Below are 27,534 nucleotides of genomic sequence, written 5' to 3' on the forward strand. Positions count from 1 at the left end.
CCAAATGTAATAGTAGTTGTGACTTTGGTAGATTATATAAACTTTCACTCTGCTTAATATACTATTTGAATTTGTTATAAAAGCATCATTACACTTATTTTTTTTTTTTAATGTTTTAGGAGGACTCTTCTGCTAGCTCTTTACCAAACTAATTAACTGGGACTAACCAAAAAGAAGAAAAAGTGAGGGAATTTACCAGGAAAGGGATGGGACTGCCAAGCAAAGGTCATTCTTCATAGGAGAGGAAACAAAAATAAAAGAGCCAATGCATTTTTGAAAAATAGAAAACAAATGAAGTGGTAACTAACTCAGCAAGTGGAGGGGTGTTGCTAGCCAAGTACCAGTGGAGAGAGGATTGTGTGTGAATCCAGTTTGCCCAGAAGAAGCCAGGAAAAGCACATCATAGTCATGCATTTGAAAAGTTATTTAGAACTATAACTTAACTATAACTGTATAGAGTGGGGGTGGAGGTGTTACAGAATGAGGTGGTTGGTGTGAGAACTAAATCTTTAAATATCCCCCACCCCACCCCCAAAAAAAAACAGATTCTAAAATTAATGAAGTACGCTATTAACCATATCATTTAGAAATGCGGAAATACCAGAAGAGCTGACAGAAAGTTTAGGAATAGTAGCTTCTGGAAAGCAAGACTAGGGATGAGGGGAAAGGGTGATGAAGAGTCACCCTCCCCCAGTTTTAATGATATAATATATAAACTTACGGTTTTATATATCAATGATTTGATAAGTGTACATGAAATGATTCAAGTTTAGTTAACATCTGTTACCTCACACAGATTTTTTTTTTAACTTGTAATGAGAACTATGTGTTTTTTTTAAACTATGTATGTCTAGTTGTATATATGCATTACTATATCAGGTGGGGCACTGGAGAAATTACCTGCCTGTCCTATAAAATGTAAGAAGGAAAAGAGAACCTGTGTTGAGGTAAGGCAGGAGAATAGAGCCTTTAGTGAGGGAACTAAGGGTGTAGGGGAAATTTATTCGCAATGGAAAGAGGCATCACATTGAAAAATGGTTAGGGGGAGTCTGCAATGGGAGAAAGAGACAGGCAGGGCAGACAGAAGATGATGTCATTAAGAGAAATGGTATAAAGAAGGAATCCAAAATTGGGGTTTAAGCTGCATCTTATAGAGTAATCTATTAGATCCCAAATCCAGACATGCTGAAAACATGTTTTATCTGGCATTTCAAGCCATTTGAACCATTACCCAGAATTTGACTGATGTGACCAGTTTCTTATCTTAAAAAAAACATTAAATTTGAACTGCGTTTAAAACTTTGCTCCCTGAAGAACAAAGCTGGAGGGATGAGGCTCCCTGGTTTCAAACTATATTACAAAGCTATAGTACTCAAAACAGCATGGTATTGGCAAAAGGACCCAAATTAATGGGACAGAACAGAGAGCCCAAAATAAACCCACGAATATATAATCAATTAATGACAAGTGAGCCAAGAATATACAACAGGGAAAGGACAGACTCTTAATAAATACTGTTGGGAAAACTGAACAGCCATATGCAAAAGAATGATGCTGGACCACTGTCTTAACCGTACACAAATAATTAACTCAGAATGGATTAAGACTTTAAGACCTGGAACCATAAAACTCCTAGAAGAAAAAAGGTGGTAAGCTCACTGACATCAGTCCTGGCAATGATTCTCTTTGGATTCGACACCAAAAGCAAAAATCAACAAGTGGGACTACATCAAACCGAAAAGCTTCTGCACAGCAAAGCAAACCATCAACAAAATGAAAAGGCAACCACTGAATGGGGGGAAATATTTGCAAATCAGACATCTGATAAGGGATTCATATCCAAAATACATAAAGCACATATACAACTGAACAGCAAAACAATCTAATTATAAAATGGGCAGAGGAACCGAATAGATGTTTTTCCAAAGAAGATATACTGAGGGTCAACAGGTACATGAAAAGGTGCTCAACAACACTAATCATGAGGGAAATGCAAAACAAAACCACGTATCAAAATCCCAATGAGAGATCATCTCATAACTGTTTGGCTGGCTGTTACCAAAAAGAAGTGTTGACAAATATGTAGAGAAAAGGGAACCCTGGTGCACTGCTGGTGGGAATATAAATTGGTGCAGCCACTGTGGAGATTCCTCAAGAAATTAAACAGACCTAACATATGACTCAGCAATTTCACTTCTGGGTATTTATCTGAAGAAAATGAAACACTGACTGGAAAAGCTGTCTGCACCCCCATGTTCACTGAAGCATTATATACAATAGCCAAGATACAGAAACAACCTAAAAGTCCACGGATGAATGAATGGATAAAGAAAATGTGTATGTACACACAATGAAATATTCAGCTATTTTTTTTAAAAAAAAGGAAATCTTGTCATTTGCAACACAATTGACCTTGAGGGCATTATGCTAAGTAAAATAAGACAAACACCATATGATCTCACTTATATGTGGAATTTAAAACAACAAAAACAAACCCTCCCACGCCCCAAAACCAACCTCATAGATACAGAGAACAGACTGGTGGTTGTCAGAGATGGGGAATGGGCAAAATGGGTGAAGGGAGGCCAAAAGGTATAAACTTTCAATTATAAAATAGGTCATAGGGATGTAATGTACAGCATGGTGAGTATAGCTAACAATGTATTGCGTATTTGAAAGTTGCTAAGACAGATCTTAAAAGTTCTCATCACAAGGAAAAGACAATTTTATGACTGTGTGGTGATGGATGTTAGACTAATTGTGATCATTTCACAAATATCAAATCATTATCGTGTATACCTGGAATTTATATAATGTGGTATGTCAGTCGTACCTCAGTTAAAAAGCAAAACTTTGTCCTTCTGGTGTCGATGGTTCTCCACCTTCTTGCCATGCCAGCATTGTCTTTGGGAGGAGTGAGTGGTCTCCATCTTTACTTTCCTGGGCTGAAAATCAAAAGACTTCATAAACACTTAAGTCAGCAGGAGGAAAATCTTGGATGGATCGCTTACCCACCCCACAGGCTGCTACAGTTGCCTCTCCACCTCCTTTGCTTACAAAACACTGTAAGAGAGAAGTGGGGTTTACAGCTCAGACTATTTTGATAACCTGGATCAAACCAGCCCAAATATCCACAAAAGGTATGCTAGGATCTGAGATGTCATGGGGAAAGGGGGATGGGGGAACAAACCAGCTGTTTTAAAAACCAAGTCTGGGATGTGAAGCCTTGCTTAGGTGAGGTATTTAATCCTGTGCTCCCGTCATGACCAACTTCTTTGCTGTACACAAACTGAGTTCTGAGTACCTCAGTTTGCACTTCAGCGTCTACCGAGATACGCTAGAAGCACTAGTTTGGAAGTTCAGTTTTTTAACAACCATCCAAAGCTAATCCCTAAAGCTAGTACAGAGCCGGACACATAGTAGGAGCACAGCAGATATTTGCTGAGTGGACAAAGAACAAGTCACATTTAGGGCACATACCTTTTAATGAAATATAACTTTAAAAAATCTGATCTGTCTAGTTTTCTAAGAATGTTAACATAGAGATTTAACCCTTTTTCCTTATAATTACCTCAGTTCTGCTATGCATATACTACAATAAGCACTTGGGATATAAAGTACAAATAAATGCAGTGGGTGCAAAGGTTAACCTTCATTATAATGAAAGGACAAATCTTTCAGGTCACCACAGAGCAGAAAAATGTCACATATTGCTCAAACTTTTGGGTAATTTATAGGTGATAATACTAAATCTTTAATGTACTAAAAATTTATAAATTTTAGATCACAACCAATTGTAAACTGGCAATGGGAGGCAAAGCAAAAAACTACATTGCAAAAGGATGTAAAAAATGGACCCCATGCCTACTTTTGGAACTTTAATACACCACTGCTTCCACTGCATCTCCCAGACATTCCTTTCTGTATGGCCTATGCTGTGGAGAGACTTACATGGACTATTCTTGATGAAAAAACATCGTATCCAGTTCTTTTTCCACCCACATATTTAGCTGGACTTTAATCCACTATATTTATAGAATTGTGAATCATGACCCAAGAAGTCATGGCTTCTTGGAAAAATATAACTGACTTCTGCATTTCATTTTGAGGATTCTACTGCTCAACACCAAGGTAGCAAATGAGGCCCCAGTCATAGCTCTGCCCTCCAGAGCCTGTGACAGTTGTTACAGGCCATTGCCCACCAAGAGCCACTGCCAACCTAAGGATATGCCATGGCAGGAGAAAACAAGCACCTTCCCTGCTCAACCTGGAGACAGAAAGGGGGTCCTGAGCCCTCTGAGGCTCTACCATGTGACAAAGGCATCAACTAAGGAAGGCCCATGAATCTTAAACTTCACATTTTATGGCTCGTATGCTGTCACTCTTCATAGACCCAAATTTCTTCAAAACAATTCATTATAAACTCAATATTCTTTAAAAACTTTGATGCTGTGACAGTGCAAACAGCATTCATTTTATTGCTCAACTTCGGCATGGGCACATACATAGTTAATTCTTAAAAACCATTTATACAGATGTTATTGATAAAGCTCATGTAACAACTGAGTGAAAATACAAAGAATATCAAAGCTAAAACACTCTGTAATAAATACAATGAAAATGATAAAACTTTGTTTTTAAAGTCAGTTTGAGAGAAGGAAGAATATTACATTAAGTGAACTAATTACATCTAGAAACAAAACAACTCAGCATTTGGTACAATCATCATCCTAATGTAAGTACATTAAATACTACAAATGGCACCCATTGACTGTGCTGCAGGCTAAAGACAGCAGAAGGAGCTGCTCTATCAAACTGTAAAGATGTCTGGAACAATCTCTTAACTCCCATCAATGCAATCAGCTCGATGCACCAGAAGTTCAAGCAGACTTAGTGTTGTAAAATAAAGCGAATTACCTTGTATTTAAAAGAAAGGAAACTTGTGCTCTGGAGTGTAATTACAAGGAAAAAATAAAAGACTTGGTAAAAACAAAACCCATTCAGGGCAACAAACTATGTGCAAAACAAAATGTACACTATACACAGCACTATTTAAAAACTCTTTACACCAAAGAAGTAAGACCCTCAGAAACAAAACTCACCTCTGTATTGCATATGAGCTCTACAAAGTAACCATTGTTCATAAGTATTCATGATAGAAAGGCAATGTATGGAAACATGATATCACAAATCTGAAATAAAACTAGAGGAAGGATTAGAAAAAACCCAGCTGAGAGGGACATGTGGAAATAAATATTCACATTACACATGAGGTGCAAGTCCAAGGTTCAATGATACATTGGCACGTTTTGTTTGCTTAGCACCTATTTGGAAGTGATCAGGTAACATAACTTTGAAAATGAAATCTAAATCATCCTGTTCTTATAAATTATGTTGGTGATACCACAGACTGTAAGGGAGGGTAATTTATTTCTTTTAAAGCTCTATTAAGTCATTATTATAAAATTAAGAAGGCACTCAAAAAGCGATGGTATTTGCCTGCTCTGTATTGTACATTAGTATGAGAGTAGCATTTCATTAGTACTGCATCCGTCAGTTATGATTTCTCTAAAGTGTTCATCATGTACTTACTATTACTGAAAGATTATAACAGGCACAGTTACACTGCGCTAGTGCTTTCATATATGAGAGAGATGGACCTGCAACCAATAACGTACTATCGTGAAAGCTGAAAACTACTGATGATCAAACAGTATGTTTTAAGATGTTCTTCGGTACTACTAAGAATGCAGTAGGAAAACACAGTGGGAAGAAAAAGGTCAGCATAAGCACATCGCCACTACACAGTTATGACTGTAACCAGCTTGTATGGCTGTCAAATTTGGCTGAATGAAATAAATTTAAATACTTAGAAACGACAGGAGTAGTTCTCAACTTTTTTTAAGCAGCAAATTTTCCACCTCTTTTATTCTACCCATCCCCCCACCCCTCCTAGCCCCCATGAAAGCTTACGTGGAATTCCAATGTATATAAAAGAGAAAACTCCGGAGCTGCTCTGGGTAAAGAGGGGTGGGGAGTTGGAGGCCCCTGCTCAAGTACCAGCTATGTTTCTTCTCCCTCTCTCTTTGTCCCTCCTCTCTTAACCATTACTTCTGAGGCACCTCTGAGGAGCCCCTTGGCTCCAAGAACACAGACTGAAAACCAATCCATCAAACGAAAGAACACAAGGGGCTTATTCACTTGATAATTAAGCTGCAAAATTTAAACAAAGCTATCTCATCAAAATTGCTATTCTTGATTTCACAACAATGTAAAAAAAAAAAAAATAGTGCAGATTTCTGATATTTGAATTTAAAAATCCACCCATGATTTCAGATTTTTCCAATCTCTCACTCCAGAACTGTGGTTGCCTTCTGGGTCATGCAACATGCCACACACCTTGAAAGCTAAATATGGATATTTCAAAATCAAATGCTGATCTTCAACACCAAGTGAACTGGGATTCCCTTACCTCCAGAATCACTCTTCAGACGAAAAGTACTGTCTGCGATAGAGTCAGAATCGCTTGTTAGTAATCACATCCCTGCCCCACCACCCCACTTCATTTTAGGTAAAAGCAGGGTTTTCTAAGCTTGCTAAATAATCTTTAGAGCAAAATTTTTCCTTTTCGTAATTTTATCTGATTAAAATATGAGCAGCTAAACAGAGATTCAGGATGGTTTACTTGATAGAAACTTACCATAATTAAAACGTAATATAAGTTAGGTGCACTTGTCACAGGAGACTTTGGTTTACAGAAATAGTATATATATATATCAAAGATAAGCTGACCCAATAAAAGAATGAAAATCCGATCCCATCCACATGATCTGAGTAGCTATAAAAATGCAGTATTTCCATTTAAGATGCAAAGTAAATGCAAAATACCCGATCATATTCATTCAAGATAAAAAATTAAGATTTTTTTAAAGTCTCTTAAAAACAGGGAGCCCCTGAATGCATCTTATTGTAGCAAATAAGCTACTAAGTTCAGACTAAATGGTTGCATTAAGAATTTGACAACCAAAATTATACAGCTGTATTCCATGGAATTCATGCTTGAAAAATATAAAAAGAGACTCAGGCTAGGTTGAAACATATAATGCTTTTAAAATATAATGCTTTGCTATAGAAAAATGTAATTAAACATGTAAATGGCTTAACTTTTTTAAGATTCTTTTATAGCCAATTGTTTACAAAGTTAGAATAATTCAAAATAATTTTATTTTTTTTTTTTTTACAAAGAGCAAGTACAGGAGCTGTTCAAAATCATGTATTCAACCAAAATGAAATGTGACTTGTACCGACTGCTGAAGTTGTCTTGATGTTTGATAGAGTTGAAATCTGTGAAGCGATTTGAATAGATTACCTTTTATAAAAATAGTAGTAGTCTTTAAGTGTAGAATACTGCCTAACTCTGGAAATGTAGGAAAAGTCAGCATTCTTTAGGTTCAAGATATTAATTTTAAATAGCAGCTGAATGTGGCCTCATGGCAAAGCATAAAGACCTTTTTTTCCTTGAAAAGGAATTTCAGAATTGTCCTTTCCCCTCACAGTATCCTAAAATTTTTTTTAAAAAGGGGGGTGCATTTTCCTGTATGTCAGCGTTCCTTGAAACTGCTGAAAGGAGGCTGTCAGTCAGGGTATAAATAGAGTCCTGGGTAAATCCTTGAAGTTGTCATTCCACAGCAAATCCACATGTTTCTTCAATGGCTGTTAGCAGCTTTTCATATAACTTTTCATAGCTTTCATAGGGCGGAATGTCTATTCGATTGAAGCTGTAATTAAGCAAATCAGATTTTACACAGTTCATTCAAAACAGGTCAACTGAACTGACCTAGCAAGTGTATGCTAATTCGTTTACCCTAATACAGCCACATTACTCTTTGTGTCACATAGAAAATGACAAGAAAAAGGTTATATTTCTCTCAAGTAGAGATTATTGCTTTCAGGTTTTCCTATCAATTTCTGGATAATCTTAATTCATTAAAAGGAATGATAAGCAACTCTTTTAAGGGTCCATTTAGTAATAAGAACAACAAACGAAATGTCAAATCTGTTTGGAACTAACAGCTACATACATGGAATGAGGGAAAAAAGCTACAGAAATAACTTACCAAGTGTGGGCTTTTGGCAGGTTGTTAGTGCAGGCATCAATCTGGTGTATGGTAAAGAGTCGTGGGCCTGCAGCACCTGCAAAGGAAGCAAATGAGGGTCAGACCACTGTGGGTGCACGTATTAGTCTCCAGAATCTCAGGATAAAACTGGTATGTAAACCACAGGGTCGAGGGAGAGGAGGGTACTAGTGAGTCCATATAAGCTGCCAAAGGGCAGAGGAAAACAGTCTGGGTTTTAAAAGCCGGAATTGACCTTGGATAAGGCTGGATTCCTTAATCTGCTAGCATTTCAATTTGAGAAAAAGTTCAGGACTGAAATCCTTTGCCAACTTCTATCTTCTACAGAAAATCAGTGTCCCCAAAAAAGAAGTAAATGGGCAAATCCAAGATCCAATACATATATACACATTCAAAAAGATGACAACCTAATGCAACTTTAAGTTTCACAACTCAAACTTCACTGAGAGCAAAAGATTAGCAGTCTATAGAATAAATTTCAGGTAACATAAGGCACCCCATACAAAAGTTTGTAGATACAACTTCACTTTATTCATCTGGGTAGTCTGATAATGATGAGTTCTCCAAATAGGGAATGCAAGCATGACTAAAGTATGCTTTCCCAATGGATTTTTGATATATGGACTGTGGGCAACACTGTTGAATTATGTACCAGTCTTGCTTCGTACACCCTCAGTCATCACCAGTAGCAGCAGTTGTGAAAATAAAGAGCTTCAGAGGTAAAGGAAGCAACTGCCACCCAGAGAGGCAACCACGATCATAAGCAATACACCAACTCCTCCCAAAATTAAACAGCTATTCCATGGACAACAATTCTTAAAAATGGAATATGGCTGTAAAATGGTCTGATGCCATGCATTAATTAAAGTGCTCTGACCAAACAAATGACTTCCACGACTCATGCTGCCTCTTTCTGTTAAAAGAATAAAAAAGTAGGGGGGAGAGGCATCCCAAGTGGGTAAATGTTTGCCAGGTTGAGATGTGAACATGGAAGCAGACAGACTTCCCCTACAGGAATGTGCAACAGAATTTAAAAGCAAGGAGACCAGAAAAGAAAAGGCAGAGCATCGACACATATGGTCTCTAACATGCGGCACTCACTACAATCACAGAGAACCCAGCAGAACGTGCTCTTGGGAGGGAACAAAGGAAAGGAAAGAGAAGAAGGTATCAAGACAGAGTTACAGATAAGAACTAGAGTGAAAAGAGAATCTGTATGTAAGCACATGTTTGTACACCATCTATGTACACCAAATATTGACCCCCTGCCCCCAATTATTAGATGCCACATCGTCTGTCCCTCTGGCTTTCTTACCTTGTAAAGCTTTGAAGCCCTGCAGAGGCACTCGGGATGAGCCTGTCACAAACTGAAGTAACCGTGCTCGTCGTTCTTCATCAAAAAACTCCACAGCCTTCCAAAACCACTTGACAACATTGCTGTCTGGTGTACAGTGTTTTAACCGGGTGTTTACCTTCCAGTCATTAACATCTATCTTTCCAAGTCCACAAATAATGAGCTGTTAAAATATTGCACAAATAATGAGCCAATGGAAACCCAACCTAAGCCAAAAATTCCTTAAAATAGAACTTTAGATTTGCAGAGTTGGCTTTCATATGGTGTTCTTAATTGAGGGTAGACATGAGAACCATCTGGAAAGTTTTTCAAAATATATACACTAGGTCCTATGCTCAGAGATTTTAATTCTGTGAATCTGGGTGAATTAGGATCCATATTTTTTAAAAAGTTCCATGAGTACCTAGTCACTGCAGGTTCCCTACCCAGGATCTGAGAACCACCACTGTGATGGACATAAGATGAAAAGTTCCATAACTTCACAGAATTCTAAAAAAATTTTTAATGGACAGAAACTAGACTCAGAGTAAATACAGTTTATATGTGCCGTCCTTAAGACTTGCATCTATTATTCGGGTTTCAACACTTATTAGCTTTGGGATTCTGGGCAGTTCAGTTCACTTCCCTTGGCCACAGTCTCCTCTGCTATAATATGGCAGTAACATCTGTTTCGTTACATCCTGCGAAAGCAACCAACACTGCACAGGAACTCAAGAAGTTGTGTTGAATAAGTGATACAATCTGCTTAAAGTTGGACCGAAGTATGAAATATACGAATGCATTGATAATAGAGCTCTGCTTGGCATCCTGATGCAGGCTCAGTATAGACGAGGTATATCAAAATCACTTTGATATTATTAATACTCACCTTCCTAGGGTCCAAGACTGACTCATCCTACTGATGTGTTTATAACACTCAATTATGATAGTGTGTAGTGTAAAACATAATGTAACCTGCAAATCCTATATTTCATAATTAACCTAGTCTAACACTAAAATAAATTATATATACTTTTGTAAAAAGCCTAACTTCATTAGCAGTACAAAGTATATAACAAACCCTAACGTTACTGAATAAAACCTGCAACAAAGCTTCTGTAGCGTCTGAAAAAATGACTGGCCACTGCCACACTAACAGGTAGTAGGTGTCCGAGCAGGGTTACAGAAGCACCCATGACCACAGACGATACCTCCCTTAATTCTTTTCTTTAGAGAAGTGGTAGTTTTAAAGCCAAATTCCTTATTCATTGTATGAACAGATAAAAATGCATCGCATTTCAACTTTACTGCCATTCCTGCTATGTTTTCTTCCTCCTTCTGACTACTTCCTTCTGGTCATTTCACTACAGAATAGTCCAATCAAAAAAGGAATGGGGATGGTAGTAAGTCAAGCCAATCTTTTTAGACTTGTTTGCTAACAGGTCTGTTAACAGATTTAGTTAGAAAGGATGCTGAAGTTAATGAATAAAATCATGTTTTAAATTATGTATCGACTTTAAATATTTATGCTATCCCTAGCCACTAATTAAATTTGGAACCTCAGGTAGAATAAAACCTCATTGTTTTTTCAAAGTAGTTCAGTAGAAACTGAGATGTATTTGTTAAAGGTCTTAATTATAACACCAACCCTATGGTGCTTTAAGGACTAGTTTTAGAATAAAAAATGGTAACTGTTTATTATAGTTACTATTAGTAACGAATGTTTCCAAGGAGACTGAGGTTGTTGAGACAGAGTTTAACCTAAGTGTTTCAATTATTTCCTCTACGTTTTTGTCTATCAACTGCTTTCTTTTCTTTTTTTTTTTTTTTTTTTTTTGCGGTACGCGGGCCTCTCACTGTTGTGGCCTCTCCCGTTGCGGAGCACAGGCTCCGGCCGTGCAGGCTCAGCGGCCATGGCTCATGGGTCCAGCCGCTCCGTGGCATGTGGGATCTTCCCCAACCGGGGCACGAACCCACGCCCCCTGCATCGACAGGCGGACTCTCAACCACTGCGCCACCAGGGAAGCCCCTCAACTGCTTTCTTACAAAGCTTAATGTAAATCCAATTAAGCCTAGGCTTTTATTCCAAATAAATGTCAATATGGTGGAGACCAATTAATAAAGTTTTATTTAACTAAATCAATACCCACTTAACTAGGGAATAGAAAACAACACTGGAAGAACGTACACAGAAGACACAAAATCTATTAAACGCATGAATGGAAAATATGGAAAAATAAATTAAGAATAGTCACAATATAAGAGAGACTGGTTACTTGTAAAATTTCCAAAACATGAAAGGCTTTTCCAAAAGCAGGAAAGACTTTTCCTGTGAATTAGAATTCTCACAGCATCACATCATAAAACTTCAAAAGCACCAGAAATACAGCTTTCCTCTAAAACTAAGTAACAGAAAATTCCCAAACTTTTCTTTGTTATACTAGATGATGTCATGACATTAATACACTGACCTCTAACTCCTTCTCATCAAATGTCTTCAGCAGATGCTGTGGAATTACTTCATTAAATCCTTTCTGCAGGGCCAGGAATTGTGCCTCAATTCCTCGTAAAAATCTCCAGTTCACATAGAGTCTGGAAACATCGGACAGGGGTTTCATATGATCAAATATATTCAGGTTTGGTAATTATTATGAATCTCTAGTACTTTAGCAACGTTGCACTTTACAAGCATCTAGCATTAAGAATTTAGTCTAAAATCTAAAAGAATCTCAGGTTACTGAAGGTATAGATGGATCCTGAGCTGTGAGGCAGTTCACCATAAATTAAAAAGCGGTAACCTTCCACCAACAAAAGCAGCATCAATACAGCAACTCTTCACATCAGAAAAAGTCCTATTAAACTGGAAGTTGGCTAGAGAGTAGATGAGTCTGAAGTTAAAATGAGAATGAAATGTCTTTCTGGCATGCACGCTGATAACCAGAAAAACCCATTCAACCAAAAATGACTATTTTTCTGGTTTCACTTGAAAATATAATCTGAATGTGTAGGGTGTTTTCTTTATATTTTGTGGGTTGTATATGGGGGAAGAAGAGGTAAAGAGAATCCCCATATCCAAAATGAGAAGAAACAGTAAAAGCCAATAGCAAGCACTTTTTGACTAAATACTCATTTTTCCCTATAAGCTTTAAAAGCCCTGGAAGATGTAATTTTAGCAACAAATGTACACTAAACTACATCTCTTGTGTAGCTCTACTTACGCCTTTGATTTGGACTTACAATTTATACATGAATTGTTTTTTATTTTAATCTATCTTCCCAGGAAAACCTCTCCATCTCACAAATCTCAGAACTACTCATACTCCCAATTCGCCAGTATTTCCTTTTCTAAACTTGGAGAAATAGTTCTCTACTTTAAGAAATAAGTTACTTAATATTAATGATATCCTTTGGGGGACCTCATTTTTTGTTTGTTTGTTTAAGGGGACAGCAAAACTACACACCTGTAAAAAGGTTTTCTTTGTCATTTTAAAAATTTCAAAACTACTTTTGTAAACTCTTTATTTATTTATTTTTGGCTGTGTTGGGTCTTCTTTGTTGTGCGCAGGCTTTCTCTAGCTATGGCGAGCAGGGGCTACTCTTCATTGCAGTGCGCAGGCTTCTCATTGCAGTGGCTTCTCTTGCTGCGGAGCACGGGCTCTAGGCACATGGGCTTCAGTAGTTGCAGCATGCGGGCTCAGTAGTTGCGGCTCATGGGTTCTAGAGTGCAGGCTCAGTAGTTGTGGCACGTGGGCTTAGTTGCTCCGTGGCATGTGGGATCTTCCCGGACCAGGGCTCGAACCCATGTCCCCTGCATTGGCAGGCGGATTCTTAACCACTGCACCACCAGGAAAGTCCCTCAAAACTGTATTTGGTGGGCTTCCCTGGTGGCGCAGTGGTTGAGAGTCCGCCTGCCGATGCAGGGGTCACAGGTTCGTGCCCCGGTCCGGGAAGATCCCACATGCCGCGGAGCAGCTGGGCCCGTGAGCCATGGCCGCTGAGCCGGTGCGTCCGGAGCCTGTGCTCTGCAACGGGAGAGGCCACAACAGTGAGGGGCCCGCGTACCGCAAAAAAAAAAAAAAATGTATTTGGTAAGGGAAAATTACTGTGTGCTATAAACGTGACTGAATCCTAGAAAGTGAGCAGCCCACACTAGGTCCTGGAAGTGAGACACTACTGAAATTCAGGAAATTCCCATTCATTCTTCTTTATTTTTTTATTTTTTATTTTTTTAGCTGTGTCACACAACATGGGGGATCTTAGTTCCCCGACCAGGGATCGAACCCCAAACCTGCACCCCCAGCAGTGGAACTGCAGAGTCCCAACCACTGGACCACCGGGGAAGTCCCTCATTCTTCTTTTTTTAATTAGAAATGTAATACATGTTTGTTATTAAAAGAAAAATTATAAAAAAAAAAAAAAGAAAAAAATTATATTTAAAAAAATCAAATATTAATGGGACTTCCCTGGTGGTCCAGTGGTTAAGACTCCGCGCTCCCACTGCAGGGGACACGGGTTCAATCCCTGGTCAGGGAACTAAGATCCCGCATGCCGCACAGTGCGGCCTTAAAAAAAAAAAAACATTAAATGTGGAGACAGAGTAAAATCTGAAAGTCCACTCTTTTATCCTCTTTTCCCTCTCTACTTCCAGGCCCGTCACCTCTACTCCCTCACCCTGGGCAAACATTTTATTTGGTAAGCAGCCTTCCTGAACATCTTCTGAGTATAAAACAATGCAGACTTTGTTCCTTCTAAGACCTGCCTTTTAAATGACAGCTTATGCAGAGTCTATCTTTCTTTAAATATCCACATAATATTGTTTAATGTATTTAATCATCCATTCTCTTTCTAAAAACATTTTAGCAGTTTTCAATTTTTTTACAAGTAGTATTTAGTTAAACATCCTTATTCGTATTTCTTTAATCAGATATGTGTTTCCAAAGAATAGATTCCTAAAAATGGAGCTGCATATGTGTTTTCATTTTGGTAGCTGTTATCAAACTGTTTTCCAAAAAAGCTGTACCAATATTCACAATCTATGAGACTGATAGGCCTCATCTATAAACTAGAAAATTTTAGCCAATAAGACCTGGGGACATATTCTGTACAAAAATGTATAGCATGAATGTTTCTATGTATATATGGTGAAGTTCAAACTCCTAAATTTGATTATCATAGTTTAATGTTTAGAAGAACTTTAGATACCATGAACCAAATGCTCTAACTCAACACTTCTAAATTCCTCAATCAACAGGTAATTTCATAAAACTTAAAGAACATTTCCTTGTATTTCTTTTATGAGAAATATATATATATTTCTTATATAAATCCACAATGTGCTTATTTATAAATAGGATAAGTCCTAGTGATACAGCACAAAAGTGCTTCTGTACAGCTAGCTGTGGTAGCTACGCTACACGTGACGCCACGAACCGTGTTTCCTGGTATGTGTGCCTTTGTACAGCCTCTCCTCCACACCAAACCTGGGCTGGCATGTGACTCGCTTTAACCAAAAGAATACAGCAGAGGTGATGTTGGCCAGTTCCAGGCTTAGGCCTTAAAAAGATCCAACAACTGCTTTTGTGCTCTGGGAAACGAGCCACGCCATAAGAAGTCTGGCTATTGTGCTAGAGAGAGAGGCCATGGTGAGAATGAGGGGCCTCTGATACCACACGGGGATAACCAAAGAGCCCAGCCAACAGTGAGAACTAAGCCCCAGACCCAGTGTCCATTCCAGCTAGCCCACAGCCATTCGAGCCACCCTCGGTGAGGCATCAGATATGTGAGTGAAGAGGCCTTCTTAACATTTCCATCCCAGCTGACACCACATGGAGGAGAAGTGTGCTGTCCCTGTTGTCCTCGATCTAAATTTCTGACCCACGGGATTGTGAGAAATAATAAAATGGTGGTTGTTTCTAAGCCACTAAATTCTGCAGAAGCCTATTTTGTAGCAATAAGTAACACTACCTAAACACATAAATGTTTTTCTGTACCGCCATTCTAGAACATTAAAACAAGTCTCCGGCTTAAGAACACAGAAGTGTTTACCTGACATATTCTTTTTTATTTTCTTCAGTAACAGGGATACTCTTGCCATTTGGTTTAAGTTCATGCTGAATAATTTCACCATAGGCATTATGTTCGACGCAGAAGGTATGGTCCAAAACACCTGTGATATCATTCTCACTAGGAAGGGAAGACAGGGAAAGACACTTCATTGGAAAATCTAAAATACAGATATTGTAGATGTATTAATTGGTGAGACAAAACTAAGGTAGTTTTATGACATGCAAACATAGGGTTAGATTCCTTTTATTAGTTCTTATGCCACCATACCTCCTAGTTTGGGGGCAGAAAAGTCAAAGAGCTTTAACCTTCATAAACACCAGGAACATTTTCCTTCCTGAGTAATGAGAAAGCCCTGGAAAGCTGGGGTTTACACAGGGAAAACTCAGTAATGTTTGGCTTTCAGGTAAGAAGCCCTACTTGAGTCTGGGTAACCCAAGTGACTAAACACCTGAGTATCCCCACTGAGAAAGCTACTCGTGTACTTGGTAAAAATAACCATGGCCAGTGTATCTTCACAAACGAATGACACCCCCAAAAACAGAACTGATTCTTACAAATACCTTTTTTTGTTTGTTTTTTTGGGGTATGAGGGCCTCTCACTGTTGTGGCCTCTCCCGTTGCAGAGCACAGGCTCCGGACGCGCAGGCTCAGCGGCCATGGCTCACGGGCCTAGCCACTCTGCAGCATGTGGGATCTTCCCAGACCGGGGCACGAACCTGTGTCCCCTGCATTGGCAGGCAGACTCTCAACCACTGCGCCACCAGGGAAGCCCCACAAATGCCCTTTTTAAAGTATGTTTTCAACAGCCACCACTTAAGCAGGAATATCTTATTCTAACATGCAGGATGGAAACAACTTGCATCGTGTTGAGGAAATCATTATGTATAAGTACTTTTAAAAATCATTTTTTATATTTCAAAAAAAGTACATCTATTTTGAAACATATATCTTTTTTAAAAGCTCGGATTCTAAATATAACGAACAAGACTCAATACATACAGTATCCACACTAAACTGTTATGAAGATCAGGATCAACTAACTCCATGTCATCCAAGGTAATGGACTTCCCAAGCAACTGTTTATAAAAAGGCAATGTGAAACCACCATCAATATAATGTCCATGAAACACAGCCATTCCCATTATTCGTCCAACGAAGTGGAAGTATGATAAATGTTCCTGAAATTGAGAAGAGTTTATATAAATACTCAAGGTAGATACTATCCAGGGAATTTTTAAACAAAAATTAAATATTTAAGCAATGGTAATTTTTTAAATAAACAGTAAGTATCAACTTATACTCCAATTTATAACTATTTAAATGGAATAGGTTATCCTATCAAAGCTCAACAATCATTAGGGAGAGTCTCTATAGATACTATACTTTGCTATAAAATATTACAGCAGAGCCAATGCCCCTCTCAAAGGGTAGTCATTCTGTAAAGTTTATCCTCAGAAATTAAGCCCAAACTACAGTCCCTCTGAAGCTTCATTAAATCACCTGCAGATCCTGTTCTCTTCCTCTCCTCCCATCTCCTGCTAAGCCCCTTATAATCCTGGCTCTGTCATGGGAAAAAAGCTTTCAATTCTATACCTCCCTCTTCCTTTGACCTAACCAGAAACTGAACTTCAAAACATCATAGATTCAAGGGGACAGATTTCATGTCTAACTTGGACTAGAGTCCTGATTCTGCCAGCTACTAGCTATGTATACTTGGGCAAATTACTTAGCCCCTGTGGAACTAATTTTCCATACCTGGAAAAATGACGGTAATAATAGTATCTAAAAAGGGGCTCTGTGAGTAGTAAAATGAGGTGATGAAGCCCAAGGCACTGGACCTGGAATATGGTAAATGCTCAACAAACGTGAGCTATCATTACTACAGTGGCAGTAATGAGCTCTCCAAGCAGAACCTTCACCTAAAAATCTTCCCTTTATAAAGAATACCCTGCAATGAATCTAACATGCCTACCATGTTTAGACAGATTTGGTCTTTTAGGATATACTGTTTTATTAGTTGGATGTTTGTATTTTCAACTTCTTTTACTTCTCTATTTAATAATCTTTAAGCTAATCTTTAAGCCTCCCTTTTATCTTAAAAAGTTTTTTTCTTTTTAAAAAGCAATACCTGTTCACTACAAAATATTTAGAAAATATAGACAAGAAAATAAAAATGCCCATAGTCTAACACCCAGAGATAACCACTACCAGTATTGTAGAGCCTTTCAATGTTTACACATATACATGTTTACCAAAATTTGCTTCATACTATTATTCTGTAATCTTCTTTTCACTTAATATATTACAAATACCATCTTTACATGTTATTAACTATTATCACACAACATCATTTTAGTGGCTGTATAATATAACCTTGTATGGAAAGATAACAGAAATAATATAAAAACAACAAATTAATAACAGCTGCTAACTCTTGTTGAGTGCTTAATAATATGTAATAGGGTTAATAATGTATAGCACTGTGCTAAATACTTAATGTGCAGGGTCTCATTTAACTGTCACAACCCCTCTCTCAGGTCCAAACTATATTTATTATTATTAGCAATGATAAAATTGAGGCTTAAGTCAATGAAGGTCACAAAGCTAGTTAGTAATGGGACAAGGATATGAACTCATGTCTTTCTAATTCCAGAGTCTATGCTCTTAACCATGTCATTCTGCTTCATGACATAATTTAATCAACCCCCTCTTAATGGACAGCAATGTTGTTTCCACTTGGGGCTACTATAAACAGTGATGTAGTAAACCTCCCTGTGCCCAAACTGTTGCACATATCCACGATCACTTACTTGAGAACATTTTCTAAAAGAGGACTTGCCGAGTCCAAGGATGTAACTTGGACAAAGACAGTAATCCTATGTCATAAACTACACTGACATTTAAAGATTAAAAAACATTGTAGGTCATAACTTAATTTGCATCATTATAACCACCAATCATACCGGATTAACTGCAGAATCAGGATTGATCTGCAATGTATAGATATCATCTCTTGAATACTGGAAGAGGCCATAGTAAGGATTCAACATTTCATGTGACAAGAGATATAACCACTCCCTAAAAAACAAGATATGCCAAAGGAATTTTTTGTTAATGAATACATCTTTACTAAGATACACTATTAATCATGTTAGCAAGAAGTTTTTAATAAAACAAAGCACTAACTAGTTATATAAAATCACATTAGAAAAGTCTACCATTCCCCAAAAGCAAATGAAAATTCTTGTTTTTCTCACTCAATTCTTGTCACTTCTCACTCAATTTTGAGTGATTTTATGACATTTTAACATCAGAGAATCTAAGGATAATATCCAGAAGTACCAACTACTCATTAGATGCTGCAGCCCAGTGGTCTGTTACTTTTAATTGCTAAACAAATGTGTAATTCATAATAAGTATAAAATAAAGGGAAGAATATGGTATTTCAAAACATCCATGTGGTCCATCTATAACACCCTGGTCCTCTCCAATCATGGCAGATTTATACTAGTTTATACAGATATATAACATTAATTTACTCTTACTTTCGGACAAGGGTATGTTTTATTGTTGATATTGTTTTAGTAAGAAAATTTCATTATCCATCTTCATTATCTTTTTTGTGTAAACCCTAAAATACACCATGATAAAAATGTAAGTGGTGAGAAACTGCAAGGCATTTGGTATAGGTGGGAACACAAGGGCAAACCTGCATTTTCTGGGTATGTTCCATACCACTTCTTGCTTTCAAGCATACAACGGTGTTTTTAAAACCTCATAATAAACAGTACTATCAACTTAAACTTATTAAATCATTTATATTTTTCAAAGTATGAAAGACAACTTGTTATTCATCTTGGTGAAACTGAAATAAAATGACTAGTCTAGGCTTTAAGGAGATGTCATTCTAGTCTCAACTCCTGTCATTCCTCAGCTAGGAAAGGCACATAAATGATATATTCTGATATTATGGATTAAACAGATGGAATAATATATTTTTAGGAAATGCAGTGAAACACTATTAAAGTAGTTAAAGGAAAATATTTCAAAGTCCTATCATTTGACAGAGTCTAAATCAAATCACTACGTTTAATATTGGGTTGGCCAAAAAGTTCGTTCAAACGAACTTTTTGGCCAACACCGTACTTGAAAACTGTAGAGATTAAAAAGAAAAAGTGAGGTCTCCACATAAGCAACCTTCCCACCTAATGTGTCCTGTATGTTTTTTATGCATGTATGTGTTTTTTATTTTATTTTATTATTTTTTTTTTTGCGGTAAGCGGGCCTCTCACTGTTGTGGCCTCTCCCCTTGTGAAGCACAGGCTCCGACGCGCAGGCTCAGCGGCCATGGCTCACGGGCCCAGCTGCTCCGCGGCATGTGGGATCCTCCCGGACCGGGGCACGAATCCGTGTCCCCTGCATCGGCAGGCAGAGTCTCAACCACTGCTCCACCAGGGAAGCCCCATGTATGTGTTTTTTAAAAGGAAGTCCAACTTTTGTTTTGTTTTACTAAGTATTTAGAACATGCATAAAAGCAAAACTCTACTTTTGGGTTCTACTATGGGATAAAGATCAGAAAAAGCAGTTCACTGCCACATCCCATTTAGTCCGCCCAAACCCCGAAAGTAGTGACGTTAAGAAATAAACAACAAAAAACTAACTACTTATTTGGCCTATACATATAATTATAGCATTTAGATTCCATCAGCAGATAATTAACAAGTTTTCCCAACAAGCATTCAAAATCTACTTATGAGTAAATCGTAAGCATTCCACAGAAACTATCAAGCCTTAAGTATGATGTACAAGTGATAAATGCTAAAAATCCAAACTAAAGAAACTATTCATTTGCAGGTAAAAAGGTCACAGAATGAAAGTATGTCTACAGGTGAAAACAAGTAATGCCAAATAACGATTATGGGACTTGGTGGAAACACAAATTTAATTTAGGCTGGATTTAGATTAGGGGAAGCAGAATTATCATGACGGTCCTTAAAATGTTTTAATACAGAAGCTATAACGTTTCTGCTACATTTACATAAAGTGAATTCTCACAGCTGGAAAAAAAAATACTTGATGTTTGAATGTAGGAGAAACGTTCTGGCTTCTGTATTGAAACATTCTAAGGACCACATATGATATACACACATACTTACAGACACAAACATTCCTTTAACAAGGTTAAAAAGCGTGGCAGTGTAAGCAAAGGGAAACAGTATTCAGTTTAGAATACGTCATTAAAATCTCGAGACTGTTACTGACAATGTAAAGCAGAGGGAATAACATGTACTGAAGGAGAGAAATGGAGAAAATACTGGGCTTGCAGATCCTACCAACAGTCCATATAGGGTTGCAGCTAGTTTTCAGAGAAAGTCTCACTGGACTACATGATCCATTCGGGAGTTCACAAACACTCTTCTGGTAGCAGTACTATCCTAACCTAATTATGAATATATCTACTAGGGTACCCTCTGTTGCAAACATGAGGGAATATTATGCTAGAAAATAAATATCAATGAGAAAGTCACACCACAGGGAGTATCTTAAATTTGTAAATATAAGGATCCATATGTCATTTACTGATGATCAAGGCTTTACCTGGCAACCCCTCCGTAGTCAAGCCCTTCTTCTCCACGAAATTTTATCATTAATCGCTTCCAGAGATCTTTCGGTCTCATTTTCATGACTTGTCGATATGATTCCTAAAATAAATGTTTAATATACTATTATTACTAGGTGCTTTTAACCTGTTACTTAAACTCTCCCTCCATTCCACCTACAAAACATGTTTATTTAAATAAGGTAGAATTTGTTCAACAATCAAATCAATGGATAAGCTCCAAGGGTTTGAAACCTCATGGAACTTCTGACAACAAAATGGATATAGCTTAATACTGTACTACTGAAACCAATTCCTTTGATAAATATTATATTAAAAGCCTACTAAATGCAAAGCTCCATATTTAAGTCCTATGAACCATAGATAGCAATGATTCCACTCACATTAAAAAACAGAATCTGATAGAATTACCACTTTTTTTTTAGCTAGTTGTCACAGACACCAGTAGAAAGTAAAGGTAAGAAAAAGAAAGTTTCAAAGAACATAAAAACATCATTAATGTGATCTTCACTAAACAGACAACTTTCTATTATTTTAAAAATACAAATGACTGACTACAAACAAGGTCAGCATGGTCCTGGGAGAAAAAAGTTCATCCTTTGGGAGAAGGATTATAAAGTTCCCAAACATCTTTTGCCCCAGAACACTCTAATAAGAGGGAAACCCCTGCCCTGGACCTCTGCCATTTATTATGTAAGAACTTTGAAGTTGCTATTAAAGCTATAAATCCAAATATAAAAGGATATACTAGAAAGGAAGATTTTCAATAAATTAAGGAAGTAGTCCAACAGTAATGATTTTTTGATTTAAGAGTCCCTAACCTCTTGGAAGAATTAGAAAATAAGGGATGGATAATATCTGTGGTCTTTTAAAATTCATTAACAAATAAGTATCTGCAACTCCAAGGACCAAGCTGCCCCCAATCAGAACATCTCACACTTCATCACATTTAAATGTTTATCTTATGTATTAAATCTCTCCAATATTATTGCCTTTATTCCCACAAGTAAAAAAAACATTAATGAAAATTCTCCCATTCTAAAGAGATATGAGTCCCCCAAAATATACTTGGAAAACAGAGTACATCACTGAATTAATTTTTCTCTACTTTAAAACAAGACTTGCAAGTTTACCTCAAAAATCTCTTCCCTGGAAACCTCAATGCGGCAATGGCCAGCCTGAGGCTGTTGCTGGGAAAGTTCTTGCCGCAAAATTTTTAGTTTCTGAACCAGGTCTCGTTTGTACCGTGGGACTGTCAGACACTCTGTGTCATCAGGGCACAATGATACCACCTGCTGTTGCTGGTCTTTCAATTGGTTCTGCCGACTAAAAGTAAACAAATATTATTGAAGTATTTTAAACAAGAGAGATTGCAATTACACATTTAAAATAGCATCCTACGCTAAACCAAGTCTACCTATAGCATTTCTAGGCCTTATTATATTCTTAGCTTGACATTTTTGACAATAATAAACTAGCCCCAAAGTTTATTTCTTGGAACTTACGGAAGTGGATAACAGAGTTTTATTCAAAAAACTTTTATACAACTGCTGAGAACAACTTTCCCAAATACTGTTTCCATTTTCTTCTGCGTAGTTTACCATCTCTCCCTTTAAAATTCAGGCATAGGCCAAACCCTGTGCCTGTTATCTAGAGTCTGTCTCTCTGGAAGAGACAGTTTGAACTGGCAGCTTGGCAGGGACCCCTTCTCCTATGCACGCTACAGTCTAGACCACAAGAATGTGGGAGGTCACAGCAAGTTACTGGCACAGAGAAATGAGCACTTCACAAACAAGTCTAAACGCTTTATAAAGTGCCTACTTTTCTTTCTTTTCTTTTGGCCACGCTGCACGGCATGCGGGATCTTAGTTCCCCAACCAGGGATCGAAGCCGTGCCCCGTACAATGGAAGTGTGGATTCTTAACCACTGGACCACCAGGGAAGTCCCTACTTGTCTTTTTATTGTGGTAAAATATACGTAGCATAAAATTTACCATTTTAACCATTTTTAAGTATTATAGTCAGTGGCATTCAGTACAATCACATTGTCTGTTGTGCTAAAGTGACTTCTAACTGCACATATATGGTTTACCACAAATACACTAAAATAATCTCCCAAGTACAGCAGAAATATAATAATAATTTTTAAAGGCACATTGCCTAGAGTTATTTTTATTCTCCTGGCAAAAATAATATAAGTTGCATCTAAGAATTTTTTAAAAGAATCTTATGATATAATGAACTAGTTAATTCCAATAAACCGTCAGGAAGTAAAAAGTCAGATAATTCACTATTGATATCTATGCAAACACTGAGTGACTCTGTTGGAATTTAATTTTCTTTTTTTTTGGCTGCTTTGGGTCTCCGTTGCTGTGCGCAAGGCTTTCTCTAGTTGTGGCGAGCAGGGACTTCTCACCGCCGCACGCAGGCTTCTCATTGCGGTGGCTTCTCTTGTTGCGGAGCACAGGCTTTAGGCGCGCAGGCTCAGTAGTTGTGGCGCACGGGCTTAGTTACTCCGTGGCATGTGGGGTCCTCCAGGACCAGGGCTCGAACCTGTGTCCCCTGAATTGGCAGGTGGACCCTCAACCAGTGCGCCACCAGGGAAGTCCCTGGAATTTAATTTTACACACAACAGACACAAGAGTACAATCTCCTAACCTAAAGATAAAGGGCAATGGTAGCTATGAGAAAATAAACAAAAATAACTTTCAGTTCTCTAACAAATCACCCAAACTTACTTTACATACAGTGACTCTTTTATGTACCAGGCCAAATTTTATCCTAGAACGTGTAACTATCCAGAGAAAATGCAGCTTTGATGAAAATTACAAATCGCCATTTACTACTCTCATAAAACATTGTAATAAAGGTGTTTTTTAATACACACATATATAAATCAAAACAGAATGTATTAAAAATAGTCTCTAAACAACTGTATTAATCCTATCCAAAAACAAAAAAAAACTTGGGTATACCAACTTAAAGATACAAAACTTTAATTCAAAGTAGATGAGAGACTTCAATGTAAAACCTAAAGCCATAAAACTTCTGAAACACTAGTAAAGTTTTATGACTCATGTTACGCAAAAATTTCTTAAATATGATTCCCAAAGCACAATTCATAAAAGAACAAATGGATAAAATGAACTTCATTGAAATTTCAAAGAAACCTTATGCTCTTCAAAAGACACTGTTAAGAAAATGAAAAGACAAATCATGGTCTAGGAGAAAATCTTCCTAAAGCATACAGCTGACATAAAACTTGTATTTCAAATATCTAAAGAATTCTCAAAACTCGAAAGTCAAAAAAAACAAACTCAGTTTTTTTAAAAAAGGAGGCAAAAAATTTCACCGAAGATATACAGATGGAAATAAGCACATGAAAAGATGCTCAACATCATTAGTCATTAGAGAAATGTAAATTGAAACTATAATGAGGGACTTCCTTGGTGGCGCAGTGGTTAAGAATCCACCTGCCAATGCAGGGGACACAGGTTCGATCCCTGGTCTGGGAAGATCCCACATGCCGCGGAGCAACTAAGCCCGTGCACCACAGCTACTGAGCCTGCACTCTAGAGCCCGCGAGCCACAGCTACTGAGCCCGCGTGCATCAACTACTGAAGCCCACACGCCCTAGGGCCCACGTGCCGCAACTACTGAAGCCCACGTGCCTAGAGCCCATGCTCCGCAACAAGAGAAGCCACCGCAATGAAGCCCACGCACCACAACGAAGAGTAGCCCCTGTTCGCCGCAACCAGAGAAAGCCTGTCAACGAAGACCCAACACAGACCGCCCCACCCCAAAAAACAATGAGATAACACTACACATCTATTAGAATGTCCAAAATTAAGATTAACCATACCAAGTGTTAGCAAGAGCAACTACAACTCTCATACACTTCTAGTGGGAAAGTCAAATGGTACAATCACTTCAAAAAGAAATCTGGCAGTTTAAAAAGTTAAACATAAATCTATCATATTGTGCAGCCTGGGTATTTATTTATCAAAGAGAAGTGAGAGCATATGTCCACACAAAGACTTAAACATAAATGTTCCGGGACTTCCCTGGCGATCCAGTGGATAAGACTCCGCACTTCCAATGCAGGGGGCGTGGGTTCGATCCCTGGTCAGGGAACTAAGATCCCACATGCCACACAGTGTGGCCAAAAATAAAAAAACCCACTCGAATGTTCGTAACAGTTTAGTCATGGCCCAAACTGAAACAATCCAAATGTTCATCAACAGGTAAACAAATAAATTGAGGTCTATCCATACAATGGAATACCACCCAGCAAGGAAAAGAAATGAACTATACATACAACAACAGAGATGAATCTCAAATAATTAGGCTGGGTAAAAGAAACCAAGCAAAGAGTACATGCTGTATGAATCCACTCACCTGAAACTCTAAAAACTGCAAATGTATAGTGACAGAAAAAGCAAATCATGGTTGGCTGAAGATGGGGTGTGGATTGAACTGTGTCCAAAAAAATATGTTGAAGTCCTAAGCCTTGGCACCTGTGGATGTGACCTTATTTGGAAATAGGGTCTTTGCAGATGTAATCAAGTTAAATGAGGTCACACTGGATTAGGGTGGCCCTAAATCCAATAAATTGGTATCCTTATAAGAAGAGGTAAATTTCGACCCAGACATACAGGAAAGAAAGTGTGGCATAATAAGAAATATACTTTGGTCTCTGTCCCCAGTTCTTGACACAGAACTCCTAAAATGCTTGAAATTTCCTGAGTGACACAGGTGACAGGAGTGTATTCTGTTCTAATATTTGGTCTTTGTCCCCAGTACAAGATACAGAAGCTCCTGAATCCCTTTGAATTTCCTGGGTATCGGAGCATTTTTTGTTTCAGTGAGGTGACTTGCTAGGCCCCTATATAATTTCAGGATGGGGGCTGGTCGCCAGAAGGACCAAAGCTTGATTAGAAGCCTAGAACTTTCAGGCACATCCCCCTAGCCTCTGGGGAAGGGGAGAGGAACTGGAGATTGAGTTAATAATCGATCACTCCTGTGTGATAACAACTCCATAAAAATGCCTAAACAAGTGTTCAGAAAGCTTCTGGATGGTGAGCACACTGAGGGTGCTCGGAGGATGAAGCGCCTGGAGAGGGCGTGGACGCACTATGCAGCCCCTGCCTCATACCTTGCCTTGTGCCTCTCTTCCATGTGGCTGTTCCTGAGTTGCATCCTTTATAATAAACTGGTAATAGTAAAGAAATAATTTCCCTGAGTTCTGTGAGCCATTCTAGAAAATTATTGAACCCAAGGAGAAAGTCATGAGAACTCGATTTATAGCCAGTTGGCAAGAAATACAGGAGGCCTGGGACTTATAAATGGCATCAGAAGTGAGAACAGTCTTGTGAGACTGAGCCCTTAACCTGTGAGGCCTGATACTAACTGGAGGTGGTATTAGACTGAATTCCGGCGCTGTACACCTCGATGGCGTCTGCAGACGTGGACAATTGGAATATTTGAGGAAAAAACCCACACACTTGGTGGCAGAAGTTTTGTGGATAAAATAGATCATAGAAGGCCACGTGAAGACAAAGGTAAAGACTGGAATAATGTGTCCACAAGTCAAGGAACAGTAAAGTTTCTGGCAACCACCAGAAGCTAGGAGAGAGGCATGGAACAGATTTTCCGTCAGAGCCACCGGAAGGAACCAACCCTTCTGACAACTTGATTCTGAATTCTAGCCTCCAGAACTGTAAAAGAATAAATTTCTATTGTTAAAAACCACCTAGTGTGTGATATTTTGTTACGGCAGCCTTAGGAAACTAGGGAAGGGATGGGAGGAGGGACTACCAACAGGCTACAAAGAGGCAGGAGGAGACTTTCGGGGTGATGGATATGTTCACTATCTCCATTATGGTGATGGTTTCACAGTTATATAATATGTCAAAACTTAAACTGTACACTGTAAATATGTACAATTTATTGTGTCAATTAAATTTTAATAAAGCTGACTTTTTTTTTAAAACCCACAGTTCATCAAAAAGTCTACATTAATAAATGCTGGAGAGAGTGTGAAGAAAAGGGAACCCTCCTACACTGTTCGAGGGAATGTAAATTGGTGTAGCCACTATGGAAAACAGTATGGAGGGTCCTGAAAAAACTAAAAATGGAGCTATCATATGATCTAGCAATCCCACTCCTGGGCATATATCTGGAAAATATGAAAACTCTAATTTGAAAAGATACATGCACCCCAATGTTCATAGCAGCACTATTTATAACAGCTAAGACATGGAAGCAACCCAAGTACACACACACACACACACACACACACACACTCTATCACTCAGCCATAAAAACAGAATGAAATATTGCCATTTGCAGCAACATGGATGGACCTAGAGATTATCATA

General features: G+C 38.1%; 1 protein-coding gene across 2 annotated transcripts in view; it reads right to left on the reverse strand.

Moving 5' to 3' along the window:
• Positions 1-4,452: 4,452 nt before the first annotated feature.
• Positions 4,453-27,534, reverse strand: part of SMURF2 (SMAD specific E3 ubiquitin protein ligase 2) — a 119,331-nt gene continuing 96,249 nt past the window's right edge. For both annotated transcript variants that reach the window (XM_033846451.2, XM_033846450.2), the window contains 9 exons: positions 22,288-22,480; positions 21,133-21,236; positions 18,498-18,612; positions 16,534-16,712; positions 15,514-15,651; positions 11,940-12,060; positions 9,451-9,652; positions 8,118-8,193; positions 4,453-7,778 (listed from right to left, as the gene is read on the reverse strand). In XM_033846451.2, the coding sequence (XP_033702342.1) occupies positions 7,679-7,778; positions 8,118-8,193; positions 9,451-9,652; positions 11,940-12,060; positions 15,514-15,651; positions 16,534-16,712; positions 18,498-18,612; positions 21,133-21,236; positions 22,288-22,480 (1,228 nt within the window). In that variant the 3' untranslated portion in view covers positions 4,453-7,678. The remainder of the gene's footprint in view (positions 7,779-8,117; positions 8,194-9,450; positions 9,653-11,939; positions 12,061-15,513; positions 15,652-16,533; positions 16,713-18,497; positions 18,613-21,132; positions 21,237-22,287; positions 22,481-27,534) is intronic.

Source organism: Tursiops truncatus, chromosome 20, assembly GCF_011762595.2.
Source record: "Tursiops truncatus isolate mTurTru1 chromosome 20, mTurTru1.mat.Y, whole genome shotgun sequence".
Lineage (NCBI taxonomy): Eukaryota > Metazoa > Chordata > Mammalia > Artiodactyla > Delphinidae > Tursiops > Tursiops truncatus.